The sequence below is a fragment of the Saccoglossus kowalevskii genome, chromosome 4, assembly GCF_978046115.1.
Source record: "Saccoglossus kowalevskii chromosome 4, keSacKowa6.1, whole genome shotgun sequence".
Lineage (NCBI taxonomy): Eukaryota > Metazoa > Hemichordata > Enteropneusta > Harrimaniidae > Saccoglossus > Saccoglossus kowalevskii.
Window position 1 is genome coordinate 6,610,168 of NC_140644.1, and position 21,445 is coordinate 6,631,612.

Genomic DNA, 21,445 nt, shown 5'->3' on the forward strand with positions numbered 1-21,445 from the left:
GCGTTTTCAAGTCAGCTCACATACATGTATATGTGCGTGAAACATCAATAAGAATGGAGTATCAGACAAATACAGTATTATTTGCAAGCAGTAGTCATGCCTTGTCTCAATATTTGTGCAATATTCAGGTCGCAATATTTGAAACTGTCCACACTAGAGACATTTTCATCGATTAGCTTTCTTTCAAATAATGACTTGTTTACTTTTATATTTAAAACTCAATGTGCTCAATTATATGGCATGATGACTTTTTGGTGCTCTGTGGAACTGCCTATTCCACTATTTAAACTGCCAGTCCACGTCATTTTTTTTTTGCAAATTGCTTACACTGTTTTTGAAACACCTGTTGCATTTGAAACATCAAATGGTACATATATTTGCTTGTCTTTGATATTAGAAGGAAGGAGTTCTAGGCAATTAAGTGTATGCATGCTTTCTGTTCAGCAGTTACTGTACATAGTGCTGCAGTAAAAACTGAAATAGTAAAACTAAAATTTAAATTTATCATGTACTGGATTATGAACCATAGACACACCTTTGTCAATTACAAAAGCACATATGCTACTGTAGCACAAATATGGTAAATGACTAAACCAAAATACTTGTAAATTATCAACAAATAATTGTGAAAACTAATCTTTATTTATCTAATAATGCAGTAGTGTTAGGTTTTTCTTGCGACATCTATCTTTTCTTCTGCTCGCATCGATTCTAGAGAGACTTATAAGTGTTAAAATTGAATTGTGAAACAAGACATATTGACACTGTGAACAATGAAGTTCGTAATTTATGGTTCAATCCCAGGGATTCATAGCTTTCCCTTTAATACAATTCATGCTGTTATTGAATTAAATTGAATTGTTTAGGATTGTGTGACTTTCAACAATGTATTTTAAGACAATCATTTGCATTTCTGAGACTGAAGTATTTGACAGTCTTGCCTGTGAGGGCGCTGTAATAATGCACTTGCCGGGTACTCTTGCTCATTGCTCACAGATGCATTTCTTTGAATTAAACTTACAGAGCGCCCTCAAATACATATATCTTTGTCACATGCAAATATCATATGTATTCTTTATTTTTTTGCTTAATTAATAATTAATTCCGTAGAATTAAAATCTGTTTTATTGTACTGCTTTGATTATTTGCCCTACATGTATTTCCTAAATCTACAGCAAAGTAAGGAATACATTTTATGGCTTACCTTCTCTATAGGAAGTCCCACATGTGTTCTATTTTCTGCAAGATCAATAGTTTATCATTAAAATGACACTTCTATGCTTAATTGATTGCCACATCGAGTGCTGCATTATAATGTTCTGAAAATCAATCAAACAAACCTTGCATGATTCCTTGCTTGACTCCTTCAAGGTTCTAGAATTTTATTGTCCAATTAGCAATTGCCTGTTAGATTGATGGAGTAAGGTTTTGAATAGACTGGCGAATTGGATGGTGTAGCATCTTGTGGTGACTGTGCAGTGATGGATTGCTTCAATTAAAGGTATATCATACGGTCTGTGTGATCTTCTGAGCTACTCATCAACTGTACATACCCCCCCCCCCCCCCGGTATACCATACTTCCTAGTTTACACACACTAGCGCATATATGATGTGGTCACTAGAATAGAAACTACCAATGACAATTGGGATTGATCCATGCTTATGGATTGACCTCTGTGCATGTGTCTGTGTGTATGTGCATGCATGCGTCTGAACCTATATCTTAGACATGCCTGGACCAATTACACACATACATGTACATAATATTATACATATGCACATCAATTTGTTTCGCAATCTGAATTAAGATGTTTGAATGGCGGCCACTTTTGTACTGAAAAATCATCAAAATCAAGCATTTCTTGCATTCTGGAATCTCTGCTGTACAGATAGATTTTGTTCAAACTTGGTACATCAGTTAGACATTAGGGGACCTTGATGTATGTCATTTTTTTAGCTCCGCTGTCGACTTTGTCGAGCGGAGCTTATCATATGAGTGATTGTTCATCGTCCGTGTCAATGTTTTACTTTTTCGACTTCTTGTTAAAAACCGCAAGTCCAATTGCTTTGATATTACATATATAGATACTACATGTAGACCTCTCTCAGATTTGTTCATTTCGTGATGATATCTTCAATTCTCTAATTTTGGTGAATATTTTTGTCATTTTTGGTAAAAAGTGATATTTTTGACTTCTTGTAAAAACTGTAAGTCCAATTGCTTTGATATTACATATATAGATACTACATGTAGACCTTTCTCAGATTTGTTCATTTTGTGATGATATCTTCAATTCTCTAATTTTGGTGAATATTTTTGTCATTTTTGGTAAAAAGTGATATATTTGACTTCTTGTAAAAACTGCAAGTCCGATTGCTTTGTTATTACATATATAGGTACTACATGTGGACCTCTCTCAGATTTGTTAATTTTGTGATGATATCTTTAATTCTCTAATTTTGGTGAATATTTTTGTTATTTTTGGTAAAAAGTGATATTTTCGACTTCTTGTAAAAACTGTAAGTCGGATTGCTTTGATACTATACATATTGTTCATTTTCTAATGATGTCTTTAGTTCTTTAATTGAAATGTGCATTGCTAACAGCGGAGCTATCTCAGCCGATAGGCTACTTGTTTTCAGATTGGTTTCAAAATGGCCGACTGACGGTCATTTTGTTTTAATGAATGGGGTTCTAGTGCCATATCTTTGACATGCTTTGACTGATTAAGTTCAAATTTTTATATATTTTTTATACATCGTGTAATAGATATGTTGACTTTGGTTTAAAGATCCAATAAAAAAGGGCTGAATGGTGGGTATCATAAAAAAATCAAGCATTTCTGTCAGCTGTCGCACTAGTGGTAATAAAATGAATGTGATATTTACTATGTGGGGGCAGCCATCTTGAATATGGCATGAAACTAAATAAAGAGACAAGTTGTGAAATGTGCTTTTCAGATTCCTACAAATCAGGAAAAAAATACAAAATACCGGGGTACAAATGATTTGCATTAGCCAACGCTAACAAAATTTGGTCGAATTTGTCGTTTTTATGTGGAAAAATCCATTGCATACGAGCACCTAATAACAAAAAAGAACATAGAATACTTTCCCAGGGTATATGAAACCAAAATTATCATTTAACTATACGGCCATCGCTGATTGGCTACTGATTTGAAATGACAATTTTTGGTGGCCATTTTGTTTTAATTAATGCTTTTCCAGAGCAATATTTCTCAATATGGGCAAGTACTTGTTTTATGATACAAGTTGGCTGAGTGTCAAGCATTTTAATGTTCAAAAATCATATCCATATCGCTGACATGTTTATGTTTCTACTATATTACTATAAACAAAAACTATATATCTTAAATTTGATAACTAACAGGGACTGTGCCATGCACGGCTTGTTATGATTGTGAAGCATTATCGGCATCAGTGATTTTATAAATGAGCCTGAAATTATATATCCAAACATTACTGAACTTTTCATTCTTTGAAAGTTTTAAATTGAATATTAGAACTTCATGTATTTGTGCAATGTTTTTTGATTAAGACAGACATGGTACATGGTGTCATATTGAACTGTGAGGTCTTAAGCCATGGAGTCATTGTGCAATATTGGGTCTTTAAGACGTGGAGTCATCGTAAATGGTGGTGCTTTTAAGACATAGGGTCATAGGGAGTGGTGGGGTTTTTAAGACATGGGATCATAGTGAACGGTGTTAAAGACATGATCTTATAGTGCAATATGAGGTCTTAAGAGATGGGGTCATATTGAACAGAAGGGTTTTTGACTCCCATGTGCGAAGCACAAAATGGGAGTCTTTGCAGTTAGTGTGTCTGTGTATGTGTGTGTGTATGTGTGTCCGACTGTTCCACTGCTATCTCAAGAACCATACATCGGTTTTTAATGAAACTTGGTACATAGATGCTCTGAACATATGCGCAGATTTGATTAGTTTTTAGTAAAAATCCATGCATATTAATTACCTACCTAATTTGCATGATAATTAGCTGATTTTTAGCTGTTCCATGATTGTTCCACTGATATCTAAACAACCACTCATTGGATTTTGATGAAACTTGGTACATAGATGCTCTGAACATATGTGCAGATTTGATTAGTTTTTGGTAAAAATCTGTGTATATTAATTACCTAATTTGCATGATAATTAGCTGATTTTTAGCTGTTCCATGATTGTTCCACTGATATCTAAACAACCACTCATTGGATTTTGATGAAACTTTGTACATACCCGGTACATGCTCTGAACTAATGCTAGGTTTTGATTAGTTTTTAGTAATAATCCGTGGATACTAATTACCTAATTTGCATAATGATTAGTCAATTTACGGTTTTCCCACTGATATCTCAAGTACTAATCATCATATTTCAATGAAACTTGGTACATAAATGTCATATGACACTGCACAGACCTGATAGTTTTTATTTTATTATTATTATTATCTTTTATTTCAGGACAAGCCCATATAAAAAGTAAGAAAAAAAAAATATTAACAAATTACACAGTATGCCTTAAATAGAATCGACCACGCCACATTTGCCATATACGTGATTTAAAAAAAATATCACTAGATAATAGATTGATTAAAACAGAGTTCTTACTCAACAAAATACGTTGTGAAAAACTGTAGCACATTTTTCTAAGTTTAACCTGAAAATCATCAACATGTAAACTGGCGAAAGTCTCTGTAATACTACTATTAAAAGAACGAGAGACATTACATATAATTCTAAGAGCGTTGTTATACGCAACACGAATACGATTAAAATCTGCCACAGTAAAATCCGATCATAGGTAACTACAATACAAATTTGAACAATAACTACGAAATAGCGTACACTTAACAGGAAGAGAACATTTACTAAAACTACGTAATAAAAAGTTGGCTCGAGCAAACAATCCACGTATTTGTTTTCTCATACAAATACTGTCTTTTCCGTCCTGGGTAAAATGATATCCTAAATAACATCACTGACTAACAAATTTTAGTGGCTTGCCATTAAGATAAACATTGGGAACTCGTTTAATGCCACACTGGGATGGCAAATTGTACATACAGACAGATTTCTTAAAATTGAATAAAATATCAAATTCATTGGCATAATTCTCACACTTCTTTACAAGAGAATTCAAACCCTTAATAGAAGGAGAACCCAAAATAAGGTCGTCAGCATAAAACATATGGTTGATGAACATGGTGATATCAGTACATATTAATTACCTAATTTGCATAATTAATTAATTTTCAGCATTTGATATAAGTACTAATCATCACATTTCAATGAAACTTGGTACATAGATGTCATATGACACTGCTCAGACCTAATAGTTTTTATGGTGATATCAGTACATATTAATTACCTAATTTTCATAATTAATAAATTTTCAGCATTTGATATAAGTAGTGAGCATTACATTTCAATGAAACTTGGTACTTAGATACTCAAGGTCTATGCAGAGATTGATTGTTTCTGATAAATATTTGTGCATATTAATCACCTAATTTGCATAATTAGTTAATTTTCAGCTTTTCCGCGGGTATCTCAAGTACTAATCATCGCATTTCAATGAAACTTGGTACATAGATCCTTTAGGACTATGCAGAGAGTGAGAGACCTGATTAGTTTTAGGATAAATAATTGTGCATATTAATCACATTAATTATTTTGCATAATTAACAAACTTTCACACTGATATCTCAGGTCCTAATCATCACATATCAATGAATGTTTGTACATGGATACTGTAGGACAATAGACAGACCTGGATAATTGTGGGTTAAAATCTGTACTTGTTAATTACCTAATTTGCATAATTAACCAATTTTAAGCTTTCACACTGATATCTATACTACTAATTATTCCATTTCAATCAAACTTAGTACAAAGATGCTCTAGGACAATGTACAAACCTAATTAGTTTGGGGTAAAAATCTGTTCATATTAATTCCATAATAAGCACAATAATTCATAATTTTTTGGTTCTAATCACGTTTCAATTAAACTTAGAAACATAGATTTTCTGTTACATTGCGCAGACCTCATTAGTTTTACACTCAAATCTGTTCATATTAATTTTCTGATTTGCATAATTAGTTTTCAGCTAAGTAATTTCGAATTATATTCAATGTGTCTCCAATACTCTCAGCACATGGGAGTTCTTTCTAAGCTTTCTTTGATTAAGTCATGGGATCATAGTGAACGATGGGTATTTTAAGTCATGGGATTATAGGAACGATGGGTTCTTAAAGTCATGGGTCATAATGAACGATGGGGTTTTAAGGACCCTGGGTCATAGAAAACTATAGGGTTTTTAGGAGATGGAGTCATAGTGTAAAACACCTGTAAATTTTAAAATTGTAAAATTTTCAACAGGTGAATATTTCACGGATTTATGCATAAGGGTGGGTGATCAGAATTGTGCATTGATCATAATTGAATGACGCCATCTGAGATACTGTAATGGATAGACACTGTGAATAGCAATGACATGAATTCTATATATCCTAGGCTGACAATCTATAAATAAACCTGTCCCTGAAGAACACTGAAATATAAGCACAATTCATTGAGTTTTCATAATAATGAATAATGAGCTTACCTGTAATGTCCAAAATAATGTTGAATTCAAGAATAAATTCAGAGTTGTATTGTAGATTAGATTCATAGCAACTTTGAAAAAAAAAATTGATATTGTAATCTATGCACTCACTGTGTTGGTTATTCCTGTCTTGTATCCATGTTTGAGTAGCATCATTTATCGTAGGTTCGTTTAGCACAAGTCAGTTACAATATACATATACATTATGGTGTCGGTGATGAACTGCTATTTGCAATATTGTTCACGGCAGAAGAAATTGAATTTGTTCTTCATTGATTGCAGCTGATGTGTCTGTATGTTGTACAACATGGAATCCTTTTAGCACATTCAATCACATTTACACCTCTGATTGAAGACAAGCGTGTCTGAATTGAATTCGTTGCCCACATTTATTTGTTGCCAGCTTTAGTGATTGATACCGGTACCGGTATGCACATGAAGTATATGATATATGAAGTATATGTACTGCGTGCACAGCAGTGAACCACAGTACACTGCAGCGTGGTAAATTTAGATTGAAAATGAACTGTCAGTTCGTACTCGTCTCACCAATCAGTATACTTTAACATATTGTGTTAATCCGTTCTGTTCCCTTTTTTGGTCTGCTACGTACGGCGATCACCGGTGACAATTCAATTGTTTACATGTATGTATATATAGCATGTGCTGTGGTTTTTAGTCCGACCATATGTCACACGTATTATTATTGACTCCATATGAGTACATATGATTTTCGGTTACTCTGCCATTACCCTGCACAAAACTCATCTCTGCCACCATTTTTGATAAATGAATAAGGAAATTAAAACAAAAAATATTGTGCGAGAGAAGCTCCTTCATAAAAATATTGAGTTCTCCTTGCTATGATACAGACACAACGTGTATGGCGAATGTGAAATAAAAAATCTGGATCATTTCACTTTTTCCATGGGTAGGTTAAATAATGTAATATGAGGGACAACTGAAATAAACCAGTTTGTTAGAGTATAGTTTACTGCAAAATAATAACATCTACACCGTGAGATATTCAGTAATTACATGGTGAAAGAAATGATGTTGGTTGTTACAGCGTAATTTGAGGACTGTGCCAATGAACTAATCTATTCCCACCGGAAACAGGTGTTTAAAAAAATCAGCCGCAATTCTGTCTCCCTGCAAATCTGAATATTAAAATCATCTCCATTTCCAACGTACATTAGATGTATTCTTCAGTACGATGAGTGCTTAATGATGTCGTCGTGTATTCCCCATGTTTACTAATACTATTCATGTAGCCCTACGTTGATACATGTGATGATGCAGACCACTATGTATCATGTGTCTCTTCTGTGATCCATTCAAATTCCTGATGCTCTTCCTGCATTCTAAACAGTATTTACGGGCGCTCAGTTGTTTTAAGGTTGGATTACTCGCATTGTGTCATAGTTTAAATGATAAAAAGAAAATTGATCTCAGTTTTTGTGAAGTCTTTCTAAATATTGCGCTAATTGATCAGCATGGCTTTGTCATGTGTCGTTGAATAGAGTTATTGTATAGCATATTAATTTATATATATTTGTGCGTTTTTTTTTTTTTTTTCTTAGATCGAAAATGTTCGTCTATTGGATCGGTTTAATAGTCGTAAACCATCGGTAGGAACGTTATATTTGACCGCGACTCACCTGATATTTGTTGATCCTGCTGGAAAGAAAGAAACATGGGTAAGTTTATGTATCTCAATATTAATAATAATAATAATAATAATAACTTTATTTAATTAAGCGCAACAATTTCTTATATCTGTTGTTTTGATTTCTAATATTCTTTGATATTTTAAAATATTCTGCCATTGTCCCCCCCCCCCCCCTAAAAAACAGCTGTGTATTTCCAGGTGATATGAATATTCCCATGGGTTAGTAGTGCTGACTCTGTCAGAGATCAGGCACCCTTTCTTCACCTTTTAATACCTATAGACTTATATCTGGAATCCTATTTTTGATTTCTCTGAGGACATCTATATGTTGTATAACAAATATTACCCCAAAACACATGTAGTGTGGAGCTTAGCACTGGAGACAATCCATCAATTTTATTTAACTTAATCTAAGGCACTTATTGACTCTGCCTTAAACAAGATGCCTTATAATTGATGATTAAACAAATCTATCTATGTTCTTGCTTGATCTATAGACAATTCCGCACAAGACTATCACCCACATTCATATGACAACGTATTTATACATTATTGCAAAGCACTTTTTTTTTTGCATGGATTATAAATTTCCTGTGTGTTTGGTTTCACTTTCATAAAATGCTTGTAATCAAATCGAACATGACTGTTCACGTCGAAAAATGCACTGCAATACAGGCATTGTATTGGGTATTGATCTTTCATGAATTTTTTAATTTTAATATCAGAGGAATAAGTTTATTTTTATCTGTGTTTTATCACAAAATAAATTGACATATACTGCATTTCATGCTTTTGATGCAAAGACAATCTTGTATCATATAGTTATATCTGTTGTTTTGATTTCTAAAATCAGGAAAACAAAATAATTATGATGATGAGATTATAATCTAATTTGAATATTATAATTACACTTTTAATGACTGATATTATAATACCATGTACACCTGTGTCTATCTAGATATAATTAGATAAAGCAAGTCACTCACAATTAATGATTAGCATCATGGGAAATGTTCACTTGTTTTTGCGGTCAGTCACTAGCTAGTGTAGCCTGCGAATTTAAATATATTTCATCATTATTGTTAACATGTTGTTTTGCTCTGTTGGCATCTATGTATGCATAAGAAAAAAAGAAAACCATATTTTTACATGTATTGTTGATTTGTGGCCGCTATTGTCTCATTTGTGTTCAAAAAAATATTTTGTGGTATTTAAATGCTGGTGATTTACTCGAGGTGTACCTTGTCTGTACAATGGTTGGATTAATTCAGTTAATGCAAGTCTATTGTCATGTATTTCTATATGTTGGTTTTCATTAAAAGCTCCATTATATATATATTTAGTTTACCAGTAATTACAAACTGTTAAAAATCTCCTCCTTCAATAATTTTGCTGAGACATGTAATAACTATTATACATGTACTAACTTATTATTGCAATGTCAGTTTTGTTTCTCTTCTGCTAATATTTAGAAATATGAGAAAACAAATTATTAATTAATTCTGTTTTTCAAAATAAATAATTTTTTTCAGCAAGGTGTTAATATTAGCACTTCATGTGATTTTTTTAATGTAAATATCTGTGTAAATTAATGATATTGCATTAATGTAAAATTAATGTTTGAAATTCAGCTGTCAGCTGTCCTGTATGATGGGGGTTTTGTCCTTTATCTCCTACTTGGCCTAGATAAAATACTTTACACCCATTGTTTATGTGTCCAGCCTATTTGATATACCATATTTGATACTTCAGTAATTTATTAATACCTGGTACTCCAGCATGTCAACAATAAGACATGGTATATTGCATATCAAAAGGGAGAGTCTGGCTCATTATATCGCGAAAGAGTGTCAGACTCAATATATTGCAAGTGAAAGTCAAACTCAGTATATTTAGATGTGAGTCAGAGTCAGTATATTGCAGTCATAATCAATATACATGTATCTGTGAGTGTCAGACTTAAATATATCGCAAAGGAGAGTCATGCTCAATATATCTATGTGAGTCAGACTTAATATATCGCAAAGGAGAGTCATGCTAAATATATCTATGTGAGTCAGACTTAATATATTGCAAAGGAAAGTCATGCTAAATATATCTATGTGAGTCAGACTTAATATACCGCAAATGAGAGTCATGCTAAATATATTTATGTGAGTCAGACTTAATATATTGCAAAGGAAAGTCGTGCTAAATATATCTATGTGAGTCAGACTTAATATATTGCAAAGGAGAGTCATGCTAAATATATCTATGTGAGTCAGACTTAATATATTGCAAAGGAGAGTCATGCTAAATATATCTATGTGAGTCAGACTTAATATACCGCAAAGGAGAGTCATGCTAAATATATGTCTATGTGAGTCAGACTTAATATATCGCAAAGGAGAGTCATGCTAAATATATCTATGTGAGTCAGACTTAATATACCGCAAAGGAGAGTCATGCTAAATATATCTATGTGAGTCAGACTTAATATATTGCAAAGGAGAGTCATGCTAAATATATCTATGTGAGTCAGACTTAATATACCGCAAAGGAGAGTCATGCTAAATATATCTATGTGAGTCAGACTTAATATATTGCAAAGGAGAGTCATGATAAATATATCTATGTGAGTCAGACTTAATATATTGCAAAGGAAAGTCATGCTAAATATATCTATGCGAGTCAGACTTAATATACCGCAAAGGAGAGTCATGCTCAATATATCTATGTGAGTCAGACTTAATATATCTCTAAGGAGAGTCATGCTCAATTTATCTATGTGAGTCAGATTCTGTATATTGCAAAGGAGAGTCATACACAATATATCACAATAGCAGTCATACATTTATATCAATATATAATAATATATATTGATTCAATATATCACAAAGGAGCGTCAGACTTAATATTCGCAAAGGAAAGTCAGTCTCAATATATCACAAGAGAGAGTCTGACTTAATATATCGCAATGGAGAGTTTGACTCAATATATCACAAGGGAGGGTCAGACTTAATATATCGCAAAGGAAAGTCAGACTCAATATATCACAAGAGAGAGTCTGACTTAATATATCGCAATGGAGAGTTTGACTCAATATATCACAAGGGAGGGTCAGACTTAATATATCGCAAGGGAGAGTCAGACTTAACATATCACAAGGGAAAGTCAGACTTGATATATCGCGAGGGGAGTCAGACTTACTATATTGCAAGGAAAGACTTACCCGTAATATTTAAGGGCAGTCAGATGTGTTATATTGACACAAGGGCACTATGACGTAATATATTGCAATGGCTTTTAGGTGTAATATAACGCAAGGGTAATCACACATACCGGTAATATATATATATATATACTAAGGTCGTCACATATAATACATTGCAAGGGCACTTACATATATTAATAATCTATATCGATTGGATACAGCTTTTGTTGCCCAAGGTTGTGCTACTGAAAAGGCCCAAGCTTGCGAGGATGCATTAACCATATGATCCAGGGGATGCAAAATCCATTAAGGTTTTATCATGTATATGTACCTGATAGATTCCATTAAAAATAAGTGCAATTGTTTTGAGCTACTGTTTTTTTAATAATTTCAGTTTTTAGTCTTATTTCTGACATTTTTTAATATGTTCATAGTGCAGATGAATAACTGTGTAATTGGCATCAGGAGGACTTACTGTCACAACTTCCACCTTAACACTCAAATGTTGTTAGATTTCTGACCTCAATATTATCTTGTATCAACCACTCAGGCATAATGTACGAGTATCACAGAGGTACAATTTTAAACTCATAGTTGCTGTTGACATAGGAAGTAAAGTAAGCAAGTAACACCAAATAAGCGACAAGGTAAATACTACGTCAAATTATAGTAAACACGTACTGCGTGCGTGACTCGAACTGGCGCTCGTGTACGGCACCTAATTGCCTAGCTTCACGCCACCACACGTCTTCCACTCGGCCACCGGACATCCCCAAAAAAGGATGCTTAATAACTGAGCTTATTACGTGCAGAGAACATGAAACCCCTCCACGTGGCCAGAATGCGGCAAAGGCATTCAGATCTGGCTGTGTGATCTGGATCTGTGTGATCTGGATCAGATCACGCTGTGTGGCCGAGGGGAAGACGCGTGGTGGCGTGAAGCTAGGTGATTAGGTGCCATATGCGAGCGCCGGTTCGAGTCACGCATGCAGTACGTATTTACTATAATTTGACGTAGTATTTACCTTGCCGTTCATTCGGTGTTATTTGCTTACTATCACATAAGTAGTCCCACATAATATATATCAAGGGATCACTAGGGCAGTCAGGTTTAATATATCCCAAGGGCACTCAGGTGTAATATATTGCAAGGCCACTCAGGTATAATATATTGCAAGGCCACTCAGGTGTAATATATTGCAAGGCCACTCAGGTGTAATATATTGCAAGGCCACTCAGGTATAATATATCCCAAGGGCACTCAGGTGTAATATATTGCAAGGCCACTCAGGTATAATATATCCCAAGGGCACTCAGGTGTAATATATTGCAAGGCCACTCAGGTATAATATATCCCCAGGGCACTCAGGTGTAATATATTGCAAGGCCACTCAGGTATAATATATCCCAAGGGCACTCAGGTGTAATATATCGCAAGGGCACTCAGGTATAGTATATCCCAAGGGCACTCAGGTATAGTATATCCCAAGGTCACTCAGGTGTAATATATCCCAAGGGCACTCAGGTGTAATATATCCCAAGGGCACTCAGGTGTAATATATTGCAAGGCCACTCAGGTATAATATATCCCAAGGCCACTCAGGTATAATATATCCCAAGGGTACTCAGGTATAGTATATCGCAAGGGCACTCAAGTATAGTATATCGCAAGGGCACTCAGGTGTAATATATCCCAAGGGCACTCAGATATAATATATTGCAAGGCCACTCAGTTATAGTATATCACAAGGGCACTCAGGTGTAATATATCGCAAGGGCACTCAAGTATAATATATCGCAAGGGCACTCGCGTATAATATATCGCAAGGGCACTCGTGTTTAATTATATCGCAAGGGCACTAATATATCACAAAGGCAATAATATATATAAAGGATACTCGGGTGTAATATATCGCTTAGGCACTCGGGTGTAATGTATCGCCCAGGTTCTCAGGTGTGATATATCACATGGGCACTCGGGTGTAATATATCGCTTAGGCACTCAGGTGTAATATATTGCTAAAGCACTCAGGTGTAATATATATCGTTAGGGTAGTCCCACATAATAAACAACATGGTGATCACAAAGACACTCAGTCATAATGTATATCGCAAGGGCACATTGACACATTATATCTCAATAGCAGTTAGACATGTATATTTTATATAGTGTGGGTGCAAGTCATATTTATTTGCAGAGCATGTCTTTGCTAAATATGCCTCACTGATATATTCATTGTTTTGAAACACCGAATTACATTGTTTTTAAACTGTCTGACATTTGCAATTAAGCTTGAAATGGCATCAGTAGCAGTGTTACAGTTTACATGTACATGGACGACAAAACATGATTGTCTGATTCATGTATCCAAAATTTTGTATATGAACGTATATATAGGCAATCTATCACGAAGTCCTTCCAGTGTCATCCCATGCATACATAAGGCGCCATTTTTAAGATGAGACAGAGAGATTGCAGCCTTTGTAACAGCTGGAACACATCACAGCTGCTGCTAGAATTGCATTATCTATCCATTTATCTAACTTCATATTCACACCGATCATCATATAATATCTTTTTTTATGTGCTCACAAGTCATACATGTTTAACCTGGAGTGATACTGTCATGTGTTATTTTTGTGAAACTACAGATATTAAATAAGACTGATATCTATGGAATACAGTAGAATATTGTTCCTTGATTCTGTAGGTACAATGTATATAACCAATATTCGTGTGATAACCGTATTTAGTGTGCCAATATACCGGTACATGTAGTTGGTGTATTGTTGATATTAGACATACATACTGCAAGGTTTAATGTCAGCTGTGAAATAACCATCATGTTTATGTTGTTCTGTTTATATCCACTTCAGCAGACATACATGTACATACTGCAAGGTTTAATGTCAGCTGTGAAACTATTTTTTAGCCTTGACAGGGTCCATAGCATTGGGAAAATCCTTTGAAAGTCTTTGAATTTGTTGAGGTCTGGAAAGTCTTTGAGTTGTCTTTAAATTACAGGAAAAAAAAAAAAAATTTTGAAAAGTCTTTAAATTTCTTCATAGTTATTAATTCATTTTAGAAACGCTTGTTTTCTTCAGGGAACTACCGTATCCTCAGAACTTTAATGAGCTTTGATGATGACGTTGGCCTGAATTAAGGGTCAAAATGTCTTGGAGAAAAATGCAAGAAAGTTGGGGAAAAGGTCTGGAAAAAGTCTTGGAAATCATTTGGCTCTTGGTGCTATGAACCCTGCTTGATATTATACAGCAGACACACATGTACATTGTTTTCAACTGGTTCAGATGCGAAATTGAAAATTATGATTTTGTAGCCTCCTGCTCAGGTAACCATGCTAGCATATTGTGGCTGTTACTGTTACAGCTGTTGCTATGGTACTGTATATAATTCAGTGTTCCAGATTTAATTGTTAGTTCTGAGCTAACTTATAGAATACTTTATTATCATTTTGATATTCAATCAAAAATGCTGTGCCTGTGAGTTGCATATAATTAACAACAGGTGTGAAAAAAATAAATTTCTGTAAAAGATTAATTTATGCATGCTTGTAATCACATGCTTGAGCCGATTTCACATAATGTATTAATTATTAGGTCATTTTTTTAATTTTCGAATTCATGTACATAAGGTACATGTACATTGTGTGTATTTTTAAATATTTATGGTCAAAAACAGCTTCTTTTGGTAAAAACAAAACATTTTGACTGGTTTTCTCGGAATTGGCTACACAGGTGTATCACTAAAACATACGAATGCACGTTCATAGCTTTTAGACCTGTGAATTTTGTGTATGGTTTTTGGATTAAACAGTGTAATTTTTCGTCGAGAAAGGTTAAAAAATGTGTGCCACATTATAACTCCGAAACAATTCAACCAATTCACATGAAATCCACTACTAGTATAGTGGTGTATTACTTAAGCGTACAGATGCACACTAATTTGTTTTTAGATCTGTGCATGTTAAGTATTGGGTCAAAAATTGTCATTTTTGGTTAAGATTAGGTTGATTTTGTTACTTGATGACTTTAAATAGCTAATTCAAATTTCAGCTTGATTCAAGATAAAATTTATTTTAAGAATTTTTTTACAATATCTGCAATACATTGTTTCTTGACTTTATTTAACGCAGTCAGGTGCATGTAATTATAAGAGCTGTCAAAACATGATTGATGCCATAACCTTTAGACAGTAATAAAGAAATCCTACATTGTTCCCTAGCGTCAAGCTGTTTTCTGGAATTCATGTGAGACATATGTCATCTTGTCTGGTTTAATATACTCACCAGTTTATAACTTATATTCCACTTTGACACGTCAGCCAGACATACACAGTGGTTTTGAAACTTGCATCTGAATTTAAACCAAATTTTATATTTAACTATATTACATCATGTTACTACATGATTAGTGCTTGTGTATAGGCCAGCACACAGTATAGGTCTTGTGTATAGGCCACCACACAGTATAGGTCTTGTGTATTGGCCACCACACGATATAGGTCTTGTGTATTGGCCAGCACACAGTATAGGTCTTGTGTATTGGCCAGCACACAGTATAGGTCTTGTGTATTGGCCAGCACACAGTATAGGTCTTGTGTATTGGCCAGCACACAGTATAGGTCTTGTGTATAGACCAGCACACAGTATAGGTCTTGTGTATAGGCCAGCACACAGTATAGGTCTTGTGTATAGGCCAGCACACAGTATAGGTCTTGTGTATAGGCCAGCACACAGTATAGGTCTTGTGTATAGGCCAGCACACAGTATAGGTCTTGTGTATAGGCCAGCACACAGTATAGGTCTTGTGTATAGGCCAGCACACAGTATAGGTCTTGTGTATAGACCAGCACACAGTATAGGTCTTGTGTATAGGCCAGCACACAGTATAGGTCTTGTGTATTGGCCAGCACACAGTATAGGTCTTGTATATAGGCCAGCACACAGTATAGGTCTTGTGTATTGGCCAGCACACAGTATAGGTCTTGTGTATAGGCCAGCACACAGTATAGGTCTTGTGTATAGACCACCACACAGTATAGGTCTCGTGTATTGGCCAGCACACAGTATAGGTCTTGTGTATAGACCAGCACACAGTATAGGTCTTGTGTATAGGCCAGCACACAGTATAGGTCTTGTGTATAGACCAGCACACAGTATAGGTCTTGTGTATAGGCCAGCACACAGTATAGGTCTTGTGTATTGGCCAGCACACAGTATAGGTCTTGTGTATTGGCCAGCACACAGTATAGGTCTTGTGTATTGGCCAGCACACAGTATAGGTCTTGTGTATACGCCAGCACACAGTATAGGTCTTGTGTATAGACCACCACACAGTATAGGTCTCGTGTATTGGCCAGCACACAGTATAGGTCTTGTATATAGGCCAGCACACAGTATAGGTCTTGTGTATAGACCAGCACACAGTATAGGTCTTGTGTATAGACCAGCACACAGTATAGGTCTTGTGTATTGGCCAGCACACAGTATAGGTCTTGTATATAGGCCAGCACACAGTATAGGTCTTGTGTATTGGCCAGCACACAGTATAGGTCTTGTGTATTGGCCAGCACACAGTATAGGTCTTGTGTATAGGCCAGCACACAGTATAGGTCTTGTGTATAGACCACCACACAGTATAGGTCTCGTGTATTGGCCAGCACACAGTATAGGTCTCGTGTATTGGCCAGCACACAGTATAGGTCTTGTGTATTGGCCAGCACACAGTATAGGTCTTGTATATAGGCCAGCACACAGTATAGGTCTCGTGTATTGGCCAGCACACAGTATAGGTCTCGTGTATTGGCCAGCACACAGTATAGGTCTTGTGTATTGGCCAGCACACAGTATAGGTCTTGTGTATTGGCCAGAACACAGTATAGGTCTTGTGTATTGGCCAGCACACAATATAGGTCTTGTGTATTGGCCAGCACACAGTATAGGTCTTGTATATAGGCCAGCACACAGTATAGGTCTCGTGTATTGGCCAGCACACAGTATAGGTCTCGTGTATTGGCCAGCACACAGTATAGGTCTTGTGTATTGGCCAGAACACAGTATAGGTCTTGTGTATTGGCCAGCATACAGTATAGGTCTTGTGTATTGGCCAGAACACAGTATAGGTCTTGTGTATTGGCCAGCACACAATATAGGTCTTGTGTATTGGCCAGCACACAGTATAGGTCTTGTATATAGGCCAGCACACAGTATAGGTCTCGTGTATTGGCCAGCACACAGTATAGGTCTTGTGTATAGGCCAGCACACAGTATAGGTCTTGTGTATTGGCAAGCACACAATATAGGTCTTGTGTATTGGCCAGCACACAGTATAGGTCTTGTATATAGACCAGCACACAGTATAGGTCTTGTATATAGGCCAGCACACAGTATAGGTCTTGTGTATTGGCCAGCACACAGTATAGGTCTTGTGTATTGGCCAGCACACAGTATAGGTCTTGTATATAGGCCAGCACACAGTATAGGTCTTGTGTATTGGCCAGCACACAGTATAGGTCTTGTATATAGGCCAGCACACAGTATAGGTCTTGTGTATTGGCCACCACACAGTATAGGTCTTGTGTATTGGCCAGCACACAGTATAGGTCTTGTGTATTGGCCAGCACACAGTATAGGTCTTGTATATAGGCCAGCACACAGTATAGGTCTTGTGTATTGGCCACCACACAGTATAGGTCTTGTATATAGGCCAGCACACAGTATAGGTCTTGTGTATTGGCCAGCACACAGTATAGGTCAGCACACAGTATAGGTCTTGTATATAGGCCAGCACACAGTATAGGTCTTGTGTATAGGCCAGCACACAGTATAGGTCTTGTGTATTGGCCAGAACACAGTATAGGTCTTGTGTATTGGCCAGCACACCGTATAGATTTTGTGTATTGGCCAGCACACAGTATAGGTCTTGTGTATTGGCCACCACACAGTATAGGTCTTGTGTATAGGCCAGCACACAGTATAGGTCTTGTGTATTGGCCACCACACAGTATAGGTCTCGTGTATTGGCCAGCACACAGTATAGGTCTTGTGTATTGGCCAGAACACAGTATAGGTCTTGTGTATAGGCCTCCACATGATATAGGTCTTGTGTATTGGCCAGCACACAGTATAGGTCTTGTGTATTGGCCAGAACACAGTATAGGTCTTGTGTATTGGCCAGCACACCGTATAGATTTTGTGTATTGGCCAGCACACAGTATAGGTCTTGTGTATTGGCCACCACACAGTATAGGTCTTGTGTATAGGCCAGCACACAGTATAGGTCTTGTGTATTGGCCACCACACAGTATAGGTCTCGTGTATTGGCCAGCACACAGTATAGGTCTTGTGTATTGGCCAGCACACAGTATAGGTCTTGTGTATTGGCCAGCACACAGTATAGGTCTTGTGTATTGGCCACCACACAGTATAGGTCTTGTGTATTGGCCAGCACACAGTATAGGTCTTGTGTATTGGCCACCACACAGTATAGGTCTTGTGTATTGGCCAGCACACAGTATAGGTCTTGTGTATTGGCCAGCACACAGTATAGGTCTTGTGTATAGACCAGCACACAATATAGGTCTTGTGTATTGGCCACCACACAGTATAGGTCTTGTGTATTGGCCAGCACACAGTATAGGTCTTGTGTATTGGCCAGCACACAGTATAGGTCTTGTGTATAGACCAGCACACAATATAGGTCTTGTGTATATGCCACCACACAGTATAGGTCTTGTGTATTGGCCAGCACACAGTATAGGTACATCTTGTAGTCAGTCAAGTTCTTGTGTTGTAACGATACAAGCAATAAACACCAAGTTTATATTATCTGTCATACACATGTAATGGGGATGACCTCTGACCTAGGATATACCTACATGTACTGCTCCTGTCAACATCATCAATTACTCACCTTAACTACAGTCGTTACCGTGGTCCCCTTTCTCAAACTATGAGCCAAATATTTTTTTCATTACTAGAACATTGAATTACTTTCCCCCAGCAATGGTTGTTACCATGGTCACCTGGATTCCAAGTTGCTATATACAATGCAAGTAATAAAGTTGTGAGAATTTGTTCCCAATAAATTGTACACATATGCTCACAGCACATGTATATGGGAGCAAACACGATAAAAGTTATGGATGAAGCAAATAGTAATGTTTTAATTAAATCGTGAAGATGTTTCACTACTGTTATACCATAGTCCCATGGTAACACTAGAATCAGTAATTCAGTGATCTATCTACTAAGAAGAGCTGTCAATAATATTAAAAAAAAATGATATCAATCTTAAACGCTTCTTGATAATCACTGAGCTACGTGTAGCATTTTGTTTCTGCTTTTGTAACTAAGCCTAAACACACTGTTATGTTAACAGGATTCGTTTAACTGTTATTCTGTAGATATTTTAGTCCCAGTTTGAACATAGTAGATTGATTTGTCTCGAATCTGCCTTGGTAAAACACATTCTAACTTTACACACATATCATATATCTTGATAAATATATGCATGTCTATTAATTATCTAGTTGAACGGCAGCCATTTTAATTCATTAAAATCAATCATTTCTGCAATTATTGGGAACAAAAGAGCATAGAGGGTTGTTCAAGTATGGCTTCCTTATGAATGGAGAAGCTGAATTCAGTGTCGACATGGAAATTCACAAATCGTTCTACAGTTGGACAATTCTGTTAAAGAAATGGTTTCTGTAATGAGGTAGTTTTGCAATTACCTTAAGGCCGTTGGATCAGCCCATAATTGTATGTTGGTATTAGTTGTAGTTGTCTATGAATGGAATTCAGTAAATTTGTCTGTCTCTAAAAAGTACAAAACCAGAATTAAATTTAAAAAAGAATAATAATTCTCTCTATGCAATACTAAAGGAAGCAAATTAGTAGTAGCCAGTTTTGCTTTTAATTAAACTCAGCAGGGTAATAATATATATCTGGTAGCCGTTCTTTAATTTAAATTTTGACCAAATTTTGCTTATTCTGAGGCCAAACATTGCTACCACACTCAAGATGGCTACTCACTAGCGCATATTATAAATCACCACTATAGAATTAAAGGTTTTTATGACATCACAGTTTTACATTATTACACGATAATGTAAACCTCTATTTGGAAATGAATTCATTTCATAAAAAGCCCCCCAAAATTTAGCTAAATTTGTTCAATTCGGATGGAGGTGATACATGTATAACAACAATATTGAATTTCCCAGTGTCATATTGGATTCATAGAAGGGTCTGGAGGTGATATTACATTATCTTGCCATAGACCCTCATCCTCATCTATTATGCTACTGTATGCCATCTATCAATGTTTAGATAGAGAGTCTTACCGTCACACCTGTAACCACCTGTTTAATCATACCTAACAGTCTATCGGCTTTCAAAAATGGTACGATCAATGTGAGTAATTTAATTAAGGGTTTTTTGTTTAGCAAAACCTAAATACCGATACTGTTAAATTAGGAAGCTTTGTCACCTAGAAGAATTATTTGCCGTCAATTTTGGCTGTATAATCATACATATATATGCTGTATGTAATTTCTAATTTTCAATGAATATGAATATATAAATAAAAAGAACTAACTACATGTACATGTACATGTAGCTGTAAATCTAAAGCTCTCTTTGTACATATACATTATATAATAATACCCAATAACTGCTAAAATAGGCTTCACTTTATTAGCATAACTGATAAGTAAAAACAAAAGTCAAATAATTTATTTGATAAACAAAAAAATAAAAATTTTGTGGTTATATTATTTGTCTTTCACAGTTATTAGTGGAACATTGCCATTATGGTGCTAAGTGCTAGTTGTAAAATATAGACATTAGCCAGCTGTAAAAGAATAAACAGGGATTTTGATGGTCCCGTGAGACATCTGTAAAGGTCAAAACGCCAAGTAGATA

The 21,445-nt window shown here is 35.6% G+C and overlaps 1 protein-coding gene across 1 annotated transcript in view; it reads left to right on the forward strand.

Annotated features, from left to right (window-relative positions):
- The window catches only part of LOC100370630 (phosphatidylinositol-3,5-bisphosphate 3-phosphatase MTMR6-like), a 64,652-nt gene that overhangs the window by 4,841 nt on the left and 38,366 nt on the right, over nt 1-21,445 (forward strand). The window contains exon 2 of the mRNA XM_085497683.1: nt 8,217-8,333. Coding sequence (XP_085353809.1) covers nt 8,217-8,333 — 117 coding nt within the window. The remainder of the gene's footprint in view (nt 1-8,216; nt 8,334-21,445) is intronic.